At 35.0% G+C, this 22,333-nt stretch overlaps 1 protein-coding gene across 3 annotated transcripts in view; it reads right to left on the bottom strand.

Moving 5' to 3' along the window:
* LOC149797410 (SLAIN motif-containing protein 2-like) overlaps positions 1 to 21,874 on the bottom strand; it is an 86,092-nt gene extending 64,218 nt beyond the window's left edge. For all 3 annotated transcript variants that reach the window (XM_089962195.1, XM_089962196.1, XM_089962197.1), the window contains exons 1-2: positions 21,483 to 21,874; positions 1,991 to 2,136 (exon numbers count right to left, since the gene is read on the bottom strand). In XM_089962195.1, coding sequence (XP_089818321.1) covers positions 1,991 to 2,136; positions 21,483 to 21,766 — 430 coding nt within the window. In that variant the 5' untranslated portion in view covers positions 21,767 to 21,874. The remainder of the gene's footprint in view (positions 1 to 1,990; positions 2,137 to 21,482) is intronic.
* Positions 21,875 to 22,333: the final 459 nt, after the last annotated feature.

The raw sequence follows: 22,333 nt of genomic DNA, 5'->3' as shown, positions 1-22,333 counted from the left end.
GCATAGCAAACTGATAACTGGATACTGTTTACAAGACAAAGAATACAAAGAACAGTACCTTACTTACTAAACTGTTACCTCCTTTGAGTTAACTAAGCCAATGAGCTGTTAATGCATCCTACTGTAGTCACTAAGAAAATCATTTTAAAAAGATTTTCTGATTTTTCCTTGGGATTTGCTAACCAGTAAAAAGTATTGTATTTAGCAGAAAGAGTTAAAGTCTAACAGAAAATAAAATATTTACCAAATTCTCTTGAGCTTTTGCAAAGGTTGTCAAAGTGAACAGCTTTAATTTGGCTCGTCCTGGAAAGGTCATATGCACCAAAGGTGTCAGGCATTTATTTCACATTAAAAACATATGCTGATATTTTTTAAATATGTCTCTACACAAGTAACATAGTCTTGGTGCATCTGATTCTACAACTACTAATGTGGATTTCATTAAATATATAAAAAGAAATTATTTGTCAGTCTGGTTGAGATTGGTGTTTCACAGCACAGCAATAACTTAAAGGATATATCATGCTATGGCAAGAGGAATAAAGACTTACACAAACACACACTATGGTAGCCAATCTTAGCTTATCTGATTGTGGGAACAGAGTTTGCAACCATCTGGTCACAAGAACAAAACATTAACCACTGAGCTTTTTTCTTTATGAGAGGAGGTGTTATGTATATTTAATATGTATTGTATAGTGGCTTTTGTCCATGTATTTTTATTGTATTGTATAATTAACCTTTGTCCATAATTTAGGGAATTGTTTTTTTAAAAACATATTACATAGCTAATATCTGTGACTAATTATATATTAAGATCATTATTACCTGAAGTAAACTTGTTTAGAGATGTTGGGTTAATGGTATATTTTTTTTAAAGCAATTAAGAATGTTCTAAAAGCAAGCTGTTTAATAATTTGATGAAGAAAATGACACTCATCCTGGTTCTGTTATTGTCTTAGCTTTTCATATAAATGGTGTTTAATTCAAAATTACTCATTCCAGATCTTAGTATCAGTTTTAGCAAAATCAATCAAGTTGTATTTTCTATTTATCGAAATTATTCACTGGAATGACAAAATGCTCAATAATATTTTCAAAGTCACTGCTTTACAATTATTGTGAAATCATTCAAGGACATTCTGGATTATATCATTGTGATAAATGAAGATTGTTAGCACATTGTCAAGTTCCAGGCATGATTTGATACATCATTACATTCAAGAATGGAATTCATTCTGAATGATCACTGCTTTTGTACTTGTAATGAATATTTGGGTTTTAATTCACACAACTGTAAGTCTTTATAAATTTTCACTTTGCATTGTAGGAAAATAAATTACTTGCTGAATTTTACAAGTCATATTGGTTTTTGCTCTTTTCTGCTATTTGATTTAAGACCATAGAGTCATGCTAGTATATATAAATTCATAATGGACATGGGTTGGACAATATTCTAACATAATATGCATTGCCTAATGGTGGGTGTCTAGCAACTTGGCTTTACAGAGATTTGGGAGAGACTCCAGGAGATAAAACAGAAAGTTACTGTACAGCAGCTTTTTTTCAACATGCATGTAACTTTGCACTTTTGAGCTTCATGCTGTTCTAATTTCACAATGCTACATATAAAATATTATTTACTATTACTTGTTCATTTATATTTTTACCTTTTTAAGGATAAAAAGGTGGGACACAGTGTTGTCCACCAACAATGGTGGAAGTGTCAACTCAGTTTTCGGTTTTTGGCAAGCCCACAACACCTAAAATAACTCTGAAGGTGAGAGACAGTGTCCCAAATAATCACTTATTATGAAATTTATATAGATCACTGGTCTCAGTGAAGACTGACAAATTTAGAAGAAAAAAAATAAAACACCTGTGAAAATACCCTGTAAAAATTCTAATCCAAGTGAATATACATGATGGTATGCTTTCAATCTATAATTACTTTGTATGATGAAGCAGTAGAATGTACATGGAAACTTACACCTGGCAGCTTCTTCTAGTTTTGATTTTAATGACCGTCTTGCCACATCTATGTCTGGACTTGGGTGGTCCAGGTCTTGGCGTACCCATTTATATGGACTAACACATGACTGCTTTGGTGTGAGCGGTCTCGGTGACGAGTACAACCTGAAAATAAAATGCATAAACACCTCATATAATACACCATATACTACAGAAACACTGTGTAAAACATTACATAAATACTATAATAAGACTACACAAACAGCATGTACATGTATAACACAACAGAAACATTAGATATTGGTACACCAGACTCATTAGGGGGCTGCCAAACATATTTGAAATAATTTAGAGTTTGGACTGGGGGTATAGGAAATCGCGATATCATTCCTATATTCAACTGTGTCTTCCCAAATGCTGTAAAATCATAAATATTCATGGGGATAAAATAATGAAATTAATCCTGCATGAATACTCAGTTTACAGTATATATGTACAATAACCTCGATTATTTGACTTGCTTAGTGGGCCTGAACAATAAAGCTGTAATGATACAGTGATATGTATGGGGAAAAGAAATTTTCTGGTGATAGTATATTGTATTACATTTTTGTATACACTAGAGAACTAAATGCAATTCAGAAACTCTGTAATATTGACACTATAATTCAATGATTGTTGTTGTTGTTGTGGTGGTGTTTAACACCATTTTTCAGCACACGATAGGCCATACATGGCAGCCAGTATTAATGGTGGAGGAAAAACCCAGGAAAACCACAGAAAGAACCGACCCACGAGAAGCTACTGGCAAGCTTTCTCACATACCCACATTGGCCGAATCCAAGATATAATTTGCTAAAGTTTTATGGTTTGTACAGACATTTAACATTTTATCTTTTTGATTTATATGTTTGTATTACATGTACTATGGTACTAAAAATAATGAGCCTAAAGTAATGCAGAACTGAATACATGAGCTTATGAGGACATTCTATGCCACACTGAGAAAAACCCAATATTTTCTTAATACTCAGCTAATAACCTTTTTCTTAAAAGCCTTAAAACAAGCATTTAATTGTCCTATTCTGAAGCCAAAAATAATTTGAACATTTTATTTAACATTTTACAAGTCATTTTTTTATATGAATGAAACCAGGGCACTGCACGGTAGTATATGTATATTTACCATGGATGTGTGTGTGCACATGGGATTATGCTACATCAGCAAGAAAATATTGATACATGTATCATCAAAAAATAAGTGTGTTCAGAAATGATCATATACATCAATGAATACTGATGGTCCACTCTTGGATAGATACACCAATGAAGATTCCAATCTGCTGATTGTTATGGGTGGTTTGGTCCTGTTTTGTTGTCAGTATCAGGGAGGAAATATCTCTTTCAGGGTGGAATATGTGTTATGTCTTGCTTTCCAAAACTGACAAAAAGGTGACACTAACACTGTACTTTACACTCAGCTTGCATTATATGTGAAGGCTGAACAAAAAGCAATGTACAGTATATGACAACAGCTTATATGATCAATAAAATGAAGCAAGAAATTGCATACTGATACACATAGATAACATATGTTCAAGTCATGTTACCAAGCTGAGTACATGGCCTTTTTACAAAGGCCACACCAATCATATATACAGCTGTTGTACTGCATTTATATACCAAGTCAGACTTTAAAATTCAATGCATGGTATTAGAAAATGCTAAACATACAAAATCTTGTACAATTTCTGCCTAGAATTGTTTGCTAGTGCAATGTACCTACATGTATTATGATCACTTGTAGCTCTGTTTTGTGTGAGGGAGATTCTGATTTTTAACATAGCTTTAACAATTTTCCAGTCATATTGCTACAATATTTGTATTGTGGCAGTTTATAGTGACGTCTAGCAATTGGGCATCATACCACAGACATGTAGCATCATGTCCTAGCCAGTCACATTATCCTGACATCAGGCTGACCAGCCCTAAAACTCTTAATGCTGAGCACTAAGAAAGGCAGCCGAGAGTACCATTTTTATACGTCATGGGTATAACTCAGCTGGGGTTCAAACCCACAACCTCCCACATCCAAGGTAGACGCTCTAACTACTTAGGCCATTGGAGCGGTCACTTGCAATTAATTATCCCTATGATTTAGTGTGGGGATATTGTGTTGTCCTGAACTACATGTAACGAATAAACTTCGAGTTTGGTGAGGAGATACTGCAAGAGTGTATGATTTTTTTTTTGTGAAAAACAATGTCAGATAAACAAAAGTTGAAATTAATTTCACTTATGACAAATTTTATGAGCAAGCATTGTACATGCATCTCTAGAAGAACACATACAGCATACATACACACACACACACACACACACACAGATATACCATTTGGACATACATAGAAGGATGTAATAAAAGTGGGGATCTGCTATGGCAATCCATTTCAATTGCTCTAGTTAAGATAGGTGATATTTATACTTTAATTCTCCTCCTCATGATTGTTATTATTAAATTGTTATTATATTATTAATATTATTAGTATTATTATTATCATCATCAATAAAGTCTACTTGACCAATCTTCAAAAGCAAAGAATCAGCATATGAATCACACCTAAATCAGGGACTCAGAATGGCTGAGTGGCCTGCTCACTTTACAGATCACCAACATCTCACCTCTGTCTGATTGTTTTCAAGTCTCAAGCCAACATGGGTATGTGAGAAAGCTTGCTGTGGGTCATTGGTTCTTCCTGAGATTTTCACCAGTTCTTCTTCCACCAAATGTACTGCATACCATGTGATGAAAACTGGCACCAACCAACCACACCTGAATTAGAAGGTAATCAGATTAAGTTACAGTGTAGGTAAAATGATGATTTTGCCTTGAGAAATCAGCTGGCTAAGCAGCACAGGGCAAGTTAAATGTGTGTTAGTGTGTGATTTTGGATTTTTTAACGCAGCTTTAACAATTTTTCAGTCATATCGCTACAATGTCTGCAGTGTGGCAGTTTATAGTGATGTCTAGCACTGAGGCATCATGCCGCAGACATGTAGCATGATGTCCCACCCAGTCACATTATCCTGACACCAGGCCGACCAGTCCTAACAATAACCTCTTAATGCTGAGCGCAGAGCGAGGCAGCTGTTAGTACCATATTTGTAAGTCTGTAGTATGACTCGGCCAGGAATCGAACCCACGACCTCCCGCATCCGAGGCTGACACTCTAACCACTAGGCCACCAGAGCGGGGCAAGTTAAATATGAAGCAAGGCAAGTAAAACTTACTGCTACCTAATCAAAACTTCATCAAACATGTAGGAAGATTGTTAAAAAAAGATATATATTGCACAAAATCCTAAATTCTGTGCAAGAAGAGAATATTTTGATTTTTCCAATTCTATTGCTTTCACTACTTGCAGACACTTCCATACTGAACACCTGCTCATATAAAATACAATTCTGTGGTTCTTTGAGTGACCAGAATTGATAGTTTTAATGTCATATTTTTTTCTTTCTTATTTCAAAATCTTTAATTCAATTGTGGTATTTAAGCTATAGAAAAAAATTAGCTCACAGCAATTCAGTCACATGCATGAAAATCAGAAGCTTGACCTGTTTACTCTGATTAATCCCCAACTTCTCATCCCTTCAAATGGTGTGGGGAATTACCACCCACCCCTATGACTTTTCAGCATGTGGAATTTTAGAATACCCTGGTGGAGAATTTATTAAAATATAATTACTGCTACACAGATTTCTGAAACCAGTAAACATACTAAGACTAAATAAAATGTAAATTTGAAACAAGTTTACTTGTTTATTACACGATCCATATTACAAGTTCAATGAATCGTATCTCCAAAATTGACCTAAATGAAAAAGTGTATGTGATCACTGGAACATGAAAGGGACCTGTAACCTACTTTTGGTATAATGGTTTATACTCTTCAGGGATAAATGCACATATAAAGTTTCATCCCTGTCTGTAAAAAGTGTTTCAGTAGTCAACATAAACATAAAAAGTGTACATTTATTGCTTAAGTGCAAAAATAGGTCATGGTGACATTCTTTTCATATGTTGGTGCAATACGCTTCCTAATCTATAACAGAAAATGTAAAGTTTCATGACTTTACAGGCAAAAGTGTCTAAGAAACTGCTGACCTATAATAAGCATAAAAGGTCTACATTTGCAAATACCAGTTGCTATGAGTCAATGCACATAAAACAAATAACAAACGAGTGAAAACCATCTGTAGATTTCAATAAATAATTTATTTCCCCAGGATACAAAGTGAAAATGAAAACGAAAGAAAAACTTATGGTATAAAAAATCCCAAAATAATCCTAGAATTACAGATACAAGTCCTACTAATTTAAAGTTCTGAATAAACTTTAGTAGAAATCCAAACTAAGTCCAACCCTGAAGATGTTGATGTGTCTGTGGTGGCCTGTATTATGTTGTTGAACCAACAGTCTTGTTGAAACACAGTAATTAATTCCAGATTTGAATTCACCATAAATCCCGGTGAATGTCTCTGTCCAAGAATAGCATGAGTACTATTTCCAGAGAAAATAATCACTAAATTAAACAATCTGGGCAAAACAATAATACAAAACTGATTCTGCTAGATCTTTAAGAAACAAATTAATAATCTTTCCAGTAACAAAGTTATATAGCCTTCCACTTAACATCTGGTCACAATTAACATTTTCTATACAAAAAAAACCATTACCTAATGGAAAATAACCTAAATTGTTCTTAATGTTTACAAAATAAAACATTAGTAATTATTAAAAAGTCCATTACAGTATTTACTCGCATATAAGCCGAATAATTTAGGAAAAAATAAAGGCCTGGAAAAAGGGGGGAGTCAGCTTATCCCCGGGCCAATATCTAAACTTGACAGTTTTATGGTCTTTTTCTTGACTACTGTAATGGCTGTAAATCTTGGGACACGAAAAAAAAAAAAATTCTGTGTCCTAAGACATAGGCACGTAAAAAAGTCACTTTTGGTGACCCGAAAATTATTAAACTGTTATAAGTACTACGACTGATTTTGTTATTATTTTGCATGTGCATATTTTCTGATTTCTCCAATACAAAGTTAAATAAAGGTAAATACAGACTTCATAATTCACGGGCCGGTTGAGTTTACCAGGGAGACCATGCTGATCTATCATGTATTGTACTTATACAGTGCAAAGCATGCATAGCATCACTCAAATCCTTACTTATTCCCAAACATAAATGCAAATTTTGCTTTATTCATTGTTTCGACCAAATTGCATTATTCCAGATAACATTTCAGCTAGTCCTTAATATGTTTCATTTACATTGAATCACGCACTCATGAGCTACTCATTTTCAATGATATAAGTGATCCTACAAATTGAGGTAATATTTTTAAAAAGGTACAACATAACCATCATAATTACATGCTCATGAAGAGTGGTAATAATAAAGGCTAAATTCTCATATAAATCAACATCAATCAATTTGAGTTTTTGTGTTCTAGCTGAACAAACATTATAACCTTCCACACACAGGAAAGCTTGATGTTATGGCATCTCCTACATTGATAATCCGCAAATTTTGTCTTTTGTTTTGCGAGAGCAGTACAGGCCAGTTAATCAATAAAATCCTAAAAATGGCTTGTGATAAGAGGGAATTTTGACCAGTAACTATACCAGTACATTGATATGTAATTGTCTTTTATTCCATAATATTAGCACAATTACTGTAGTTTTGTAAAACGGGGTGTAAAGCATACCCATGAACTGTTCAAAAGCCAAGGAGGCACACTGAATAATTTTTTTTAGAGATTGGGACCTAAAATCGGGCTGTTTTGCGTGACATTTTTAAAGCCTTGTTTTCACTAAATATTGATCGATCTTCCTGGTCCAATATGCGTGAAATATCGCAAAAAGACTCGCCGTTTCTCCCTGTGATGTGCCCTATTTTCACCCAGGATGTGCCCTCTTAGTCTTAAAGCTTCTTTCATGGGAATGGCGCTATAGCACATAGAGTTACAGCATTTGTAGTGATCATTCTTAGGACTGTGATTAATTGTGGACGATTTTATTGTTGTGGTTTATTTTTGGGTTCTGGTTTATTTTTTATTTTTGTGTTGTTGCAGAGGTAAAATAAATCAATAATTTACGTTAATGACGATTAAACTTACCATTCTATTTAGTGAAGAAGCGAATTCTTTTGGTGACATGTAGGTTATATTTCCTAAGCAAATCATATGTTTGGTGACTTGTAAATCCACCTGGAATAGCACCAACCATCTGTCATATGGCCATTTTGAATTTTGCGCTTGATATAGCTGTTACCAATTACCGGTATGTGTCTAAAGTATATGCAGGTTTGTTCCAGAATCATTTGCATGCAGTAAAATTGTACATTTTAATGAACAGAAGACATTAGACCTATAAAATCGTCCATCAGTATCAACAAAGATTTGTGAGGTTGATTTATCGGACAAGTGATATCTATGGTAACAATGAATTTCATGTATGTTGGTCTGTTGGACATTGGGAAAATGTCACTGGAAATACCAGCATGTGATTTTGAGCCAAATATTGATGTTTAGTGCGAGTCCGATGTACGTGTTGGATAGACAATATGCCAGTTATACTTATTCAAGATACCCATGTCTGAACAAGCAGACTATGGGAATGTTGGACTTAAAACCCTAATACAGCATTATGGAAGAGAAAAAATCTGGCATAAGAAGCAGTAAAGCACTGATTCAAGAAAGTGAATCTTTGGCAGAGTTCATGTTAGTGAAACCTCAGAGGTCTCAGAAATGCTTAATCATGCGTATTTGGATGTCAACCAGTGTGTGATTTTGAGCCAAATATTGATGTTTAGTGCGAGTCCGATGTACCTGTTGGATGGACAATATGCCAGTTATACTTATTCAAGATACCCATGTCTGAACAAGCAGACTATGGGAATGTTGGACTTAAAACCCTAATACAGCATTATGGAAGAGAAAACATCTGGCATAAGAAGCAGTAAAGCACTGATTCAAGAAAGTGAATCTTTGGCAGAGTTCATGTTAGTGAAACCTCAGTGGTCTCGGAAATGCTTAATCATGCGTATTTGGATGTCAATTTATTTTATTGGGGATGCAGAAAATCACTTGGGTGAGAGTCCTCCTTACACATGTAAAAGGTGGGCGGCAAAATTCAAAGACTTGCCAGTCCTGCTTCAGCCACCTGCTTAGTGGGAAAATGTGTTGATCAATTAGTTGTGCTGATATTTACAATGACAGAATTTAGTGTCTGAAAGCCCCCTCCCCCCATGTACATGTCACCATTATAAGAGTACATCAAAAGAACATGCTGCAATAGCTGGGTGGGCGGCAAGATCAAAGGCTTTGACTGGCAGCTGGGTGGGAAAATCTACTAATATGTACAGCGCTTGAATTCAGAGGCAGAAAGACCCAGAGATGTACATGTGGTCATTTATAACAGTACATGTAATAAACAACTTTAGCTTTCATTATTGTGTTCAATTCAGAGTGTAGCGGAATAAACAGTGCACGTGATTTCGGAATCATGACATGCTGAAACGTAGACTTGAATGAATATTTTGGGGTTCAACGGCAAAATGACGATTGTCACAAGATTCAGGAGACTGCTAAAGTTGCTAGAACTTATAGTTTGGATGGGACAGTAGCCAAATGTAAGAAAGTGCGTGATGCCTGGCTTAGAGCTTTGAATAAGACCTTCCTTGGCTTGACAAAATTCAGACTCTCTGATGGACAAACAAGAGCTACGTCAGTCTTATAAAGAATGTAGAAATTAAACTCAATGGCAACCATTATTTCTTATAATTTGCATAGTTTTCTAGGAGGGGACTGCAACTTTGGCTGGTGGGACTCCTATTTTTACCAAAATGGGAGTCCTGGACTCGTAGTTTTAAAATCCTAGCAAGACCTCTGGAAAACTTTTCTTTTTGGAACAGAGATATCCAAGAGAGAATACCCATGGGGCCATACCTGTGAGATGTTGAAAATTGCACAACCATAAAGAACAGTAACTCGTTCAAGCTAGTTATGTATATGCATTTCAGACAGCAGGCAATGAAAGGAGTTCTCAGCATAGAATAATATTCATACACAGAGGAGGAGGATCATATTAAATTCAGAAACAATTAACAGATTAATGCTCATAAGGAACATCAGAGAATCCCCATACAACATAATTACTGGTTGGCAGAACCACTATGGCAACAAAAGAATAATGAGACAAACTCTCATATCATGCAGATGTATTACCAAATGAAGTACATTCTCTCTATGTGCAAAAATTAAATGACATAAACACAAGAGACTGATTAATCTGTGTAAACTCAATTGAGGATGGATAAAAATTTGTCCTGTTTGTGTTCAGTTCTTCCTATGTATATTTTGATCATGGTGATATTTTTCTGCAGACCTTTTGGCACTAAATTCCAAGCCATCATTTGGTAGTTGTATTACAAATTGGATTACTATTGTCTAATACACAACATTTTGAAGCAGTGTCATTAATTAATGATGAAAATGACAACAAAATACTTGATGTCATTCTGATATATGGATTCTTTACTACACTACTAATCTGTTCATCTTCTTTTTTTTACCATCTCCTTTAGTTTTACTGGTACCAGTACTTTTACTGGTACCAGTACTTTTAATAAAATTGCAACTTCTAATTTCTTGCAATCTAAATATTTGTAATCATGCATTATTGTCAAAAGGTCAAATGTAATTAGTTTTGTTGTAAAAATCTAAAACTATTAATTAGCAAGGGACTAAAGTCAAAAGCAGGTCAACTTAATGTGTGCAGAAATTACTGCCATATTGCAGTATTGTGTGAAACAACAGAATAGTTGTACAAGATGTATTTTGAAAAAGCTGTAGCATCAGCACTTGTATTGTCACCACATATTCCATTTAAATAATATCATTATTTCTGCATATTCCTATCAGTATTTTCCCAGCGGTATTAATTTTCTGATCTGATGTTCGTTTCTTGTAAAAATTGTACACATCAAGAATTCTCACAGTATCATTAAAAAGCTATGTAATCTGCACCAAATTGAGTTTTCTGAGAAGAAATTCATTTTTTAACCCAAAAATCGCTGAAGCTATGAGTTCTGGCATTAAAGTCTCACATTAAATAACATTTGAAGCAGCCATGATAGTAATTTTGGATGCAACTGTACTAATTTCACCTTTGGTATATTCAAATCTTGAATGTGATGGAGGAACATGGCTCCAAAATAAACACATCAATTTTTGAACCTGTTAATTGACTATAAATCAAGTATATAATCTGAGTCCAACTGAATTGTTCGAAATTTTGTAATTCTTTTAACAACATCATAATTAGCTGTCAAATATGGAGTAAGCCTATGGTCTTTCTGCCATCCCAACCAAGACCCCACCACAACCAAGTGACCATGCCCAATGACATCACAGTAATAATTGCTATACAACTGGCGATGACATCTCTTTGAGAATTTTGATTTCAATATGGTTTACTTCTTACTCAAGTGAGAGAACACAACATGTTTACATATACAATGTTCTGTCTGAACCTGGAACAATTAGATATGGAGTACCACAAGGCTCAATTCTAGGTCCATTACTATTCATTTTATTTATTAACACATTAACCCCTAGCGACGACTTTACGGGGCAGGAGGTAGTAGCCTACTGCCAAGCTCTGTAGCGTCATGGTCATGCACGATACACTAAAGTGGGTGGTATTATAGAAAGGTAGACAGATGTAGCTCTACAATGATACCAAATAATCTGGAATATCTAGTTGCACTACAAAATACAGATAGAAAAACCTCCTTTTTTAGACCCGACCTTTTTTAACACAAAATTTGCCCGTGGTCTGAATCCCATTTTGTGTCTGGATTTTAGACTTTTTGGTCTCAGATCTAAGGCAAACCAGTATGAACTGCAAACAGACAGATGAGCCTTTGCAAAAAGTAGGATAAGATGGGCATTTGGAATAAAGAGTGGTCTCCATAAAAAAATAATGGCTCCGTTTAGCAACAACAAAAAAAGAAAAAAGAAGTCCAACTTTTACCCTTCTGCTCATGCGTGAGTCAAACAGCCAACGAAAAATGTTTCTAACACAACTAGGCAGTATGTTATTGAAAGATGACTGGGAATTTGGTGTTTTCAAGTCTATTCAGAAATAGCTTTCAAAATGTGTTTCCTACTAGATTTCAGGCAAAAATGCCAAAAACCTCCAGGGGTTAATGTGTTAATGACCTACCACTTTAACTAAGAGACTCAATATCATCTACAGATCTCTATGCAGATGACACAACATTGTCAGGCATCCAAAACACAAAGCATGAACTCGAAATTTCTTTATAGAATGCCTTAAACAAACTGTAAAACTTGTGCACATGCAATGGCATGGTAGTAAATACTGGTAAAACCAAAATATCATTTATCTCAACACAGCAAAAAAGGACAAATCTTGATAGTGATGAACCAAATCTGACATGGAAGGATAAAAATTTGCAAATGATCTGTCATGATAGACTACTTGGTGTTCTGGTAGATAATAACCTATCATGAACTGAACATATCAAACATCAGTAAAATAAAGTCAGTTCAAGTTTATGGCTTCTCAGTAAGATCAGACATTTTCTCTCTGAAAGGCACAGAAAACTATTTTATAACAGTTACATACAACTCTATTTAGACTAATGTAATAGAGCATAATGGGGGTAATTCAAATGATAAAAACATAGCAAAGGGGCCATCCATAAATGACGTCACACGATTTTGGCAGATTTTTTTTACCCCTCACCACCATGTCACACATTTTTTAAACAAATTCCTTCCCCTCGTCACACATCGTCACAAATGTGTGACCCCCCCTCCCCCCCAGGTGCCTGACGTCATTTATGGACTGTCCCAAAGCAGGCACATTTTCCGAAAAGAGTTTTAGGGCTAATATCAATTAAGAAAGAAGCAAGGAAAAGTTAGCTGGTAAGTTAAAAATATTACCTATTAAAGACCGAAACTGTTTGAGAAAAGCCAAATTAATGTACAGGATATCCTATTATAGTGTTCCTTAATATTTACAATCACCATTCCAGTATAGGCTACCTGGTAATACTCCCCACTTGTGATCCATGTCTACCAAACAGTATAAAATTCCCAAACCAAATAAGGAGTTATTTAAAAAAAAGTTTCCAATACTCTGGAACTCTGCTCTGGAATAGTATTCCAGTTGAGATTAGAAATGCCCGCTTTATTTCCTTCTTCTAAACCCAATATATCCAGTGGCTTCAGATATGCAGCTAAGATAAATAAATTCCTTTGTATGAGGGCCTCAAGGTAAATTAGTTCTTAGCTAATTGTGTTACCCTCTTTAAATAAGGTCATTATTATTATTATTATTATTATTAGAGCTTTAACAGAGTGGAACTGTAAGAAAGAGCGACAGATATTTAAGTGTTAGGTAAATATTTAACAATGGCTATTCTTCCTGCCACCACATTCTCATTGGAGATCAAAGATACACAAAATCCTGAAATCCTGGCAGCATCCCTGCAGGGGATATAACTTGACTATTTTATTTAACTTTATTGGTCTCTGGTTATCCCATGGTATTTCTATTACTTGAACATTATCTTACAGTGTGTCCAGTCAGCATGGTCAAAAAAAGTTTATAACCATTGAGAGTTGTAGAAGGTCTCACATTACTACAGATATAAAAGAAAGAGAACTATACTATAAATCAGTGAGATAAAATAGAGTATATATGGGTTTGACTGTCCCCAATTGGTTGATTATGAAAGTAAGATTTTAGTAAAAAGAATCTTTTGAAAGCTTGTCCTACTTGTAACTGAAAAAAAGTGAGGGACATTGTTTTATTAATATAATTTCCATCCCTTTACAGACCTGAGTTTGAAAGACTCTTTACTGAAATCAGCAGCTGACTCTTTAATGCAGTATTGAAAGCACACATTTCAAATTTGTGTAGGTCCAGAAAATGTTGCAGCTGTTACGGTTTTCTTTTCACAAAAGCTGTCGTCATAGATGTGTCTATACTGATACAAATTTAATCATGAGCACTCAAAATTTTAAGGTACTGAATTTTAATATCATGGTGTTGGCACAGGTTTACAGTGGGAACTGAATTAGTACAGAGAGTCCTGAACTCTTGTGTTTTGTGCAGAAACATGGAATCCAAGCAGAATACATCCAGAAATGTAGAGGTTTTCAATCTTGAATTTAGTCTCCCCACTGCATTTCACATTGATATGCATATTCACAGAAAATTAGTATAGTAGTAGGAAAAGTAAGTGACAAATTTAAATACATATCATAAACAAGACAAACAGTATGTGGGGGACAAGATCATAAGAACAGGCTGGAATGGAGAAGTATAATAAAAACAATAATGAGTAAAAGTGTGCCTCTTTTTTATGTGTGCAACATTATTTTCTGAGCTTCAGTAAGAAATTACATCAAAGGGAATATGATGAAGGGTGTACAATTAACTAAACCAATGTGAATTTACCTACTTAAAAGATGTATCAAATCGATTTTAACCTTCTGGTTATATCTGTTCTGGTCTGTTTCTGTCCATTCTGGTGATTATGTCCACTGAATCAGTATGGTTGGACTTTTTAGGGGCAAATTTGGCAGATTATGATTACGGAATACACTGTACTTCTGCCTTCGAGGTGTGAATAATTTTATTTCTTAATTTGTTGATTCTGGTTGTTACTCAATTCAAATGTATCATTGAAAAACATTGTTAGAGAAACTTTAAGTAAGCTAAAATGTAAACTTTTCAGCAGCATGTGATGCTGGATTGCTTAAGTCTTCTCCATCTCATATGCCCACCATGAAAAATCCATCTGTACCAACTGTTGATGAATGTTTGGTTACTGTCAGAAAGGCATAATTGACGATATTCAAAGGTCTACAAAAATTACTAGTCAAAATTTATAAACTCATACAGCTGTAGCAAAAATGATGGACCAGTACCTTTTGCAGCTGTTGCCACAGTGGAATATTTGGTTGATTTAGCTTGGTTTGTTTTGGGAATTTTTTTAACATATTAGGTGGAGGAAGAACCCTGAAAGACTACCAACCCAAACTGGTTGATCTGTGACAAAAACTCACTCTGTGTGATGTGCAAGTGATGTAAAAGCAAGCACCTTAGTACACTTGGGCACATGGAGCCTCTGTTGATATGATGTTTATCTCCAGCAGCCAAAGTCAATTAGACATGAGATCTCAGGTTTCGGTAGATCATTATGGCCTTTACACCATTTTCAGATGAAAACAATCTAGTTTTACTGCTGAAGAAAATTCAAGCATTTCTGAGACACCAAACTCCACTTATGTAGAACCACTGACGTACTTCCACAAGTAACTGACAACATTCTCATTTACACACTGGAAGCAAGCAATCACATGACAAACATCAAGGACCACTCAGCCATGGAAGCCCCTCAGATCTGTATCACAAGACAAGCGTCTTATACCACTCTGCCATGAAAGCCCCTCAGGCCATAGGTATAAGTCTCGTATGAAAGACTAGAAGTAGGAGATAGAAACTGTGACAACTGGACTGAAAATGCAGAATGCTACTGCTAGGCCATCAGTCATGATGATGATGCTGTTGACAATACAGTTAACTGCAATGAAATTGATTTTACAAGTACTCTGGGGAAAAAGATTCCTTGACTATATTTTTCATCCATTTTTTTAAAATCTAATTAATGATATAAAATTGTCTGACTTGCATATTTCTTTTGTTTTTTTAAACTTCATATTAGTCTTGCGACAAGCATAAAAATAAGACATAAGAAACTGAAATATGTTCTTACAAGAAATTATATAGTGTAAATGTAGGCAGAAATAATGCAACATCAATTCCACAGGCATTAATGACTTTTTTTCTGACGAATCATGTATTATAAGTTTAACAAAACATTTATTATTGAAAAAAATAATAACAAGAAATCATAGCATCTGACCACACATTTAAAGCAATACAAGATATAACTATTATTCTAATCAAAAGCAGCATGCTTGAGAACAAAGAAATATAGCAAAACATAGTGATCACTTTAGTTAAACACACAGTTTAGTAAGAATACAAATTCATGATGTCTGTATTTGAATAGAAATATCTATTATAAAATCTGTATTCATCAGACATGATTTTGGTATTCCCCAAAAAAGCTGAAAGTCTGGAAAGGGGGGTGGGGGTGGTACCTGGTGCAACTTATGACCATAATATATAACAAAATAATCATTTGAAAAACTAACAAACTTACCAAAAATTTCAACTTGACATGAATAATTTCACAATATTTATTGTCACATGAATTTGTTCTCCAATACTATTGGTGCTCAAGTTAATTTCATGTGCATGTCAGTGTTCATATTGTGATTAAGTCACAATAATTTGTCAATTTTTGCAGCAAATATATCATACTTATCTCTTTTCATAACAAATACGTAAAATAAACATCCAAGTACAGCCCTGGTAAATACTGATAAGCCCGACAAAGCCACATAAAGTCCAACAAAGCCATGCAAATTCAGATTAAAAAAGAGTGTATATTGTTCATTATATTGATGAATCAATTATCTTAGCCGAAAAACTAGTTTTCAGCATATTATGCAGATTTAAATGACCGAAAATTCTTTTTCATTATCTATTTCACTCAGTACAAGGATAGAAACGTTTTTAAACTAACAACACTGGAAAATATTTGATGTAAAATTGAAGGCATATGGTAGTGATGTGCTACTGTAATTCGATTAACATGCGTTAACGCGTGTTACAATCACAAGTAGGTGAGTAGACACGCGCTACCTTTAACTGAATTAACACAGAGGCAGTATAAGGGCAGTTACAAAATGTTGATTATGCAAAATATAAATTTGTTAATATGTGATTATGATTTATTCGCTTTCTTTCTATGAATTCCCAAAATAAAGTCAAATTGACAGTGTATTAGAGCAGAACATAATTTTTCAAATTGTTCTTAATACCGTTTTGGTTCTTTTCTTTTCAATCTTATCAAATGTATTCAATTTTGGACTATACTTTAAAGAAATAACAACAAACAAACATTACTGAACATTCATTATTACACTGAATTCATTAGATATACTATTATAAATTATAAGAGGTGGAATGTAGTGTAGTTGATCATTAATTTTACTATGCTTTATTACTATTTACATAAATTCACGAGTTTGGAATACAATTGCAAAGAAAAGCATGGAAAGGACTGTCAATTATTGGGGGCGGGGGCACCAGATTGATGTCCCCCATCTACTTAACCAAGAATATAAAGTGTTTTTCATGTATTTTTGTATCCCCCCCCCCCCACCAAGATGTGTATCTTGTTTAAATTTTACAAAAGAATTTTGATCAAAATTTTAGTTTATAACTAAATTCTGATGGGGTATTTATTAAGTCCTAGTGTTTGTCTTAAAGTGTAGTAGTCCAAAACATGGGTCTCATCCCCATTTTCAGATTTTCTATCCTTAATTTTTGGTGATCTTTGCCAAAGATCTCCTATGTCCCATGTATGTTATGTGTATCAATGCTATAGTGTGTACGCTATATAGTCTTTATGTAGGGACGGCAGAACTGTCAAATGTTTCCCAGTTATCTTAATATATATTTTAATATGGACTTTTCAAATTCATTTGTTTATCCTGGTATAAATTTAGATATTTTTGAAATTATTTGCAATTTAGAATTTTGGCGAGAGAAATGGTGTACTACAAGATGAAATTTAAAAAAAACGAGTGTTTTACATGAGCGACTATGGTGTGGCATTTCTCGCGTTAAAGTCTATTTCCAAAATGAGGCAGGCTTTTTGTTGAATTGTATTATTTACTTCATGTGGGTTTTTCTGATACTCTTTCACAGGCCTGTCCACTTCACATAGCGCCTTGTGACATAGCCCTGTGACGTCTATGTATCATACTTTATTAACATGAAGGTTTCCTGTTTCCCTCCTAATACTTTAAATGTTCTATTTTGTTAGTCCTATGCTACTGAGTTACCATTTATATTTTGAGAAAGTTGGTTAGAGAAAAAAAAGGGAATGCTAAGATTCTTAAAATTTTTAAGAAGTTGTGAAGGCTGAGTATGCCTTTCTTATGAAACATCGAACGGTTTGTTGAGTTTGTCAACCTGTTTTGTCAATCAGCCAAATGAATAGTTTATAAAATAACATACATTTCAAATATGTTTATTCAGACTTTATCAGTAATTATAATTATGTTGAAAACTAGTCCTTCCATTTGGTTAATTTATTCGTCAATATAATTTACATTATAAATACACTTATCTTAATTGACTTTTAAGACTGTCAGGTTTTGTGAGGATTTGTTAGGCTTTGTATGACTTTGTCTGGCTTTGTGTGATTAGTATATATTGAAAAAGAAATGCACTTTCTTTTAATAAGTTCAATGAACAATTTATAAAGTAATAAACAGTTTATGTATGATTTTGTCATACTTTGTTATTACTTTTTCATTATTTGATTTCGAATTTGTACTCTGTCGTCCAATTTTCGTTCATTTAATTTTGCATAAATATGTTGAAAACTAATCTTTCAGCTTTGCTAATTTATTCATCAATATAATTAACAATATAAATACACATTTTTCATTTGACTTCTCATGGCTTTGTGAGGCTCTGTCAGGCTTAGCAGTTTTCAGCAGATTCCCCCAAGTACATCAACTATATACAAATAATCCCATACATTCACTAGTCTTTTTCTCCAATGGACACAACCTGTTGATATTCCACTCTAGCTCTTTTTGCCGCTTTGGCAAATATTTGTTTAGCCTTCCTTTTTGACTAAATGTGCAATCGTTTCTTTTCCTTATCAATGAGAGCCTTTTTTCCTTTCAAGCTGGTACTTGTATTGGTGACATGCAGTGTGCATATTCTGTCAGCGAGCTACATCTGTTCTCTAGTGCAAGAAATCTTTCTTCTTATAGTAATTAATTTCAATTTTTCCAGATGCCTTCTTAGCTTCTATTTTTATAGGTGATGTTCCAAAATCTTCCAACCGAGAATGACCTAGAGAGGTCATCAAAATGTCAGTACCCTAGCCTCCAGTTTTCTTATAAACTGACCAACTAAATTTCCATTGATTTTTCGTTCCAGCCATTCCCATTTCCATATGTTTTTTTAAAAAATCTTTATGTAAACTTCTCGTGTCATGGTCTCTCTCAACAGGGGCCCCGAGTGGCCGAGTGGTCTAAAGCGCTCTTCGTTACGGATCACTGCCATCTCACCTCTGTCTGCGGCGGTTCGAGTCTAGGATTCAGCCAATGTGGGTATGTGAGAAAGCTTGCCAGTAGCTTCTCGTGGGTCGGTGGTTCTTTCCGGTGTTTTCCCGGGTTCTTCCTCCACCATTAATACTGGCCGCCATGTATAGCCTATCGTGTGCTGAAAAATGGCGTTAAACCCCACAACAACAACTCTCTCAACAACTCAGGATGCAATTTTTTTTGCTGCAAGCACACTTCTTCTTTCCATAGATATCAGTTTCCATTACACGAAGATTCACTGGATGAATTTAAACTTTTGACCAATCAGAATATTCTTTGCGAGAGTCGTGGGCTAACTAATATATGGAACGAATATGTTACAAGGGTCGTTGTGAAATGGACTATATCAAGAAAAATCGAATTCAAGTCAGGAGAAAAGCAGAATTCTGCTTTAAGACAGAGAAAAATCATATCTGATTCATAGATATTAAATTAGTAGGTATTAAGGGACTGATCAATGACATCTACAAATAAAAAGCCACCATGAAATTTTGTGATTTCACAGTATCAGAGACATACATTGCTGACAGACAAACAAACAAAAGGACAAATGATTGATTATAATGAATGAATGCAAATAAAAATATGCAGTAGATTACCGGGTATATGATCTATAAGAGTTCAGTAGATTACCTCCAGCCAGCTGTCATTTAAATTGCTTCTGTCCCCAACACAATATTAAAGTCGCTTCAATTGCCCACTAACCCATAGCCAGAAATTATGTTTAAAAAATATGCTTCTGTTGGGGGCAGTGTTGTTTGATTAAAACATACCTGATGGTGGATCTTAATTTTTTATAATTGTTTCTGTTGTGGGTTAGTTGAATTTCAAAGTGCCCACCCCCCACCCCCCGGTAGGGACATGTTTTACTGGAACAGCCCTAAAAACTATCTGGGGCACAAGCATCAGTGATACTGATAACAGTACTGGGGCTGAATAAGTTAAGAAATACCAGACCATTTCTCCAAGCTACCACTCAACATGGCCATAACTGCACCAGCTTAATATGCAAGTGCAATAAACTGAATGGTTAATATTGACGTCTCATTGGTAAACCAAAAACGATGTATTACACCACAAGATAAAACTTTTTTCAGTTTACTATTAAGGAGGCATTATTTCAATCAGTTTGCTACACTTGAATTGTAAGTGGGCACGATCACTGGATGCCAAGCAGTAGCATGGAAAAAGGTCAGGCATTCCTTAAAGCTATAATAGGATGTCAAAATTCACAGTAGGCATACAAAGTTGAATGTTGGAGCTAAACATGGGTACCAAATTGATTACACTACACAAAGTTTGGTTTGAAATATCAGCAGTGATTCATAAATAGGTTGGGTAGAAGGATATAGGTGTCTATTTTTATAGTTCATATATTGCTAAGACGTAAATTTTAAGCAACTTTACCAACCCTAGTCCAAAAACGTAAGACACATCACATGTTAGTGACGTTTTAGTGCTACATCTTACTGCCCAAATAACGACATTGTGTAGCGTGTTCCGATGTTGGCTGACATCGCAATGGGAACTCAAAGTTCAGGAATATCTCACACACTTGGCAGCCCATATCTACACTCTTCCAAAAAATTGTGTTATTAATATACTTACTGTGCTGTCTTTCTCCTGGTGGAATCAAAATCTGACACTAGCAAATGAACGCATTTTCATATACATTTGAAATGTTGAAATGTGACAGTAGTCAAGGAATGCCGAAGTATGTTCAAGTAGGTTCATGTTGGAATATTTGTTTTCAACAAAACGAAACGCTGCTTACTGTTCCAAAATCATTTCAACCCAATTTCGGCATTCTCCCCTTCCACCGCTTTCAAGCCAACTGAAATGTAGGCCAAAAAAACTTGAAAACAGATCCATTTGCTTGTGTGAGAATCTGAATTTGTCAGGAAAAGGACATCAGAGTAAGTAAAGTCGATTAATAAATTGTAACTTTAATTTGTAGAAAAGCGCCGCTATTGGCTGCCGAGTGTAAGATATTTCTGAAAATTTGACTTTCGATGCGATGTCAGTCGACATCAAAATATGCTTCACAGCGCGGTCATTTAGGCTGTAAGATCTCAACATAAATATCAAGAACGAGGTGGACTATGGTATACTAGCCCGTGTGGTTGTCAACTCACCAACAATCTTCTGAATCAGTCAAAGATTTGTCAATGTCAATGAGATCTACATCATCTAGAACATCAATTTGGGAAGATTTGTTTTCCTTGTCGTTTATTCTACTGTTCAAGGTACTGACTGATTTGCTATATTGCTTAACAGGTTGTCCATCTTGTATAGGCAAATTATCACTGGGCAACTTTTTATTCCGTAGCAGTTCATTTTGGTGCTCGAGCTTCTTTATAAGATCTTGAAGCTTTCGAACTTCTGCTTGTGGGTCAATTAATGAATCTCCTGAATCCATTAATGAGGTCGTTGTACGCTTAGAACCACTTCAGGTATTCAACTTAATCAATTTCCTAAGAATAACAAGAAAACCCAACGATTTTTGTCGCCATCTTTATGATTTAAGTTAGGCATGCGCAATACAACTAATGATTACTTGTAATGGTACTTGTGCAAACGCATAGACGATCCGGTACGAATAAGTACGCGCAATATAAAACGGGGTAAATTTGGATAAGCGGGAACATATTCACATTTTTCAACAGATGCTTCGCATTAGATCCAGTGGCGTCGCTAGGGGGGTGCGGGGGTGCGGACCGCACCGGGTGACACCATGTCAGAGGGGTGACACCAAAATGAAAAATTGCAAATTTTACAGAGCACACACTGCTCGGTCTAGTCGGATTTCATAAGCGAATAACCGATCATAGTTAAATACATGACTAGCAGGCACAGCAGTGGCGTCGCTAGGGGGATGCGGGGGGTGCGGACTGCACCGGGTGACACCATCAGAGGGGGTGACACCAAAATGACATTACTAAGGATTCTGTATGGTCTGTTACGGAAGGAGGACCATAGAGGTGAC

The sequence above is a fragment of the Sinohyriopsis cumingii genome, chromosome 6 (assembly GCF_028554795.1).
Source record: "Sinohyriopsis cumingii isolate HCF-2022 chromosome 6, ASM2855479v2, whole genome shotgun sequence".
NCBI lineage: Eukaryota > Metazoa > Mollusca > Bivalvia > Unionida > Unionidae > Sinohyriopsis > Sinohyriopsis cumingii.
This window is presented reverse-complemented; position numbering and strand designations above follow the sequence as displayed.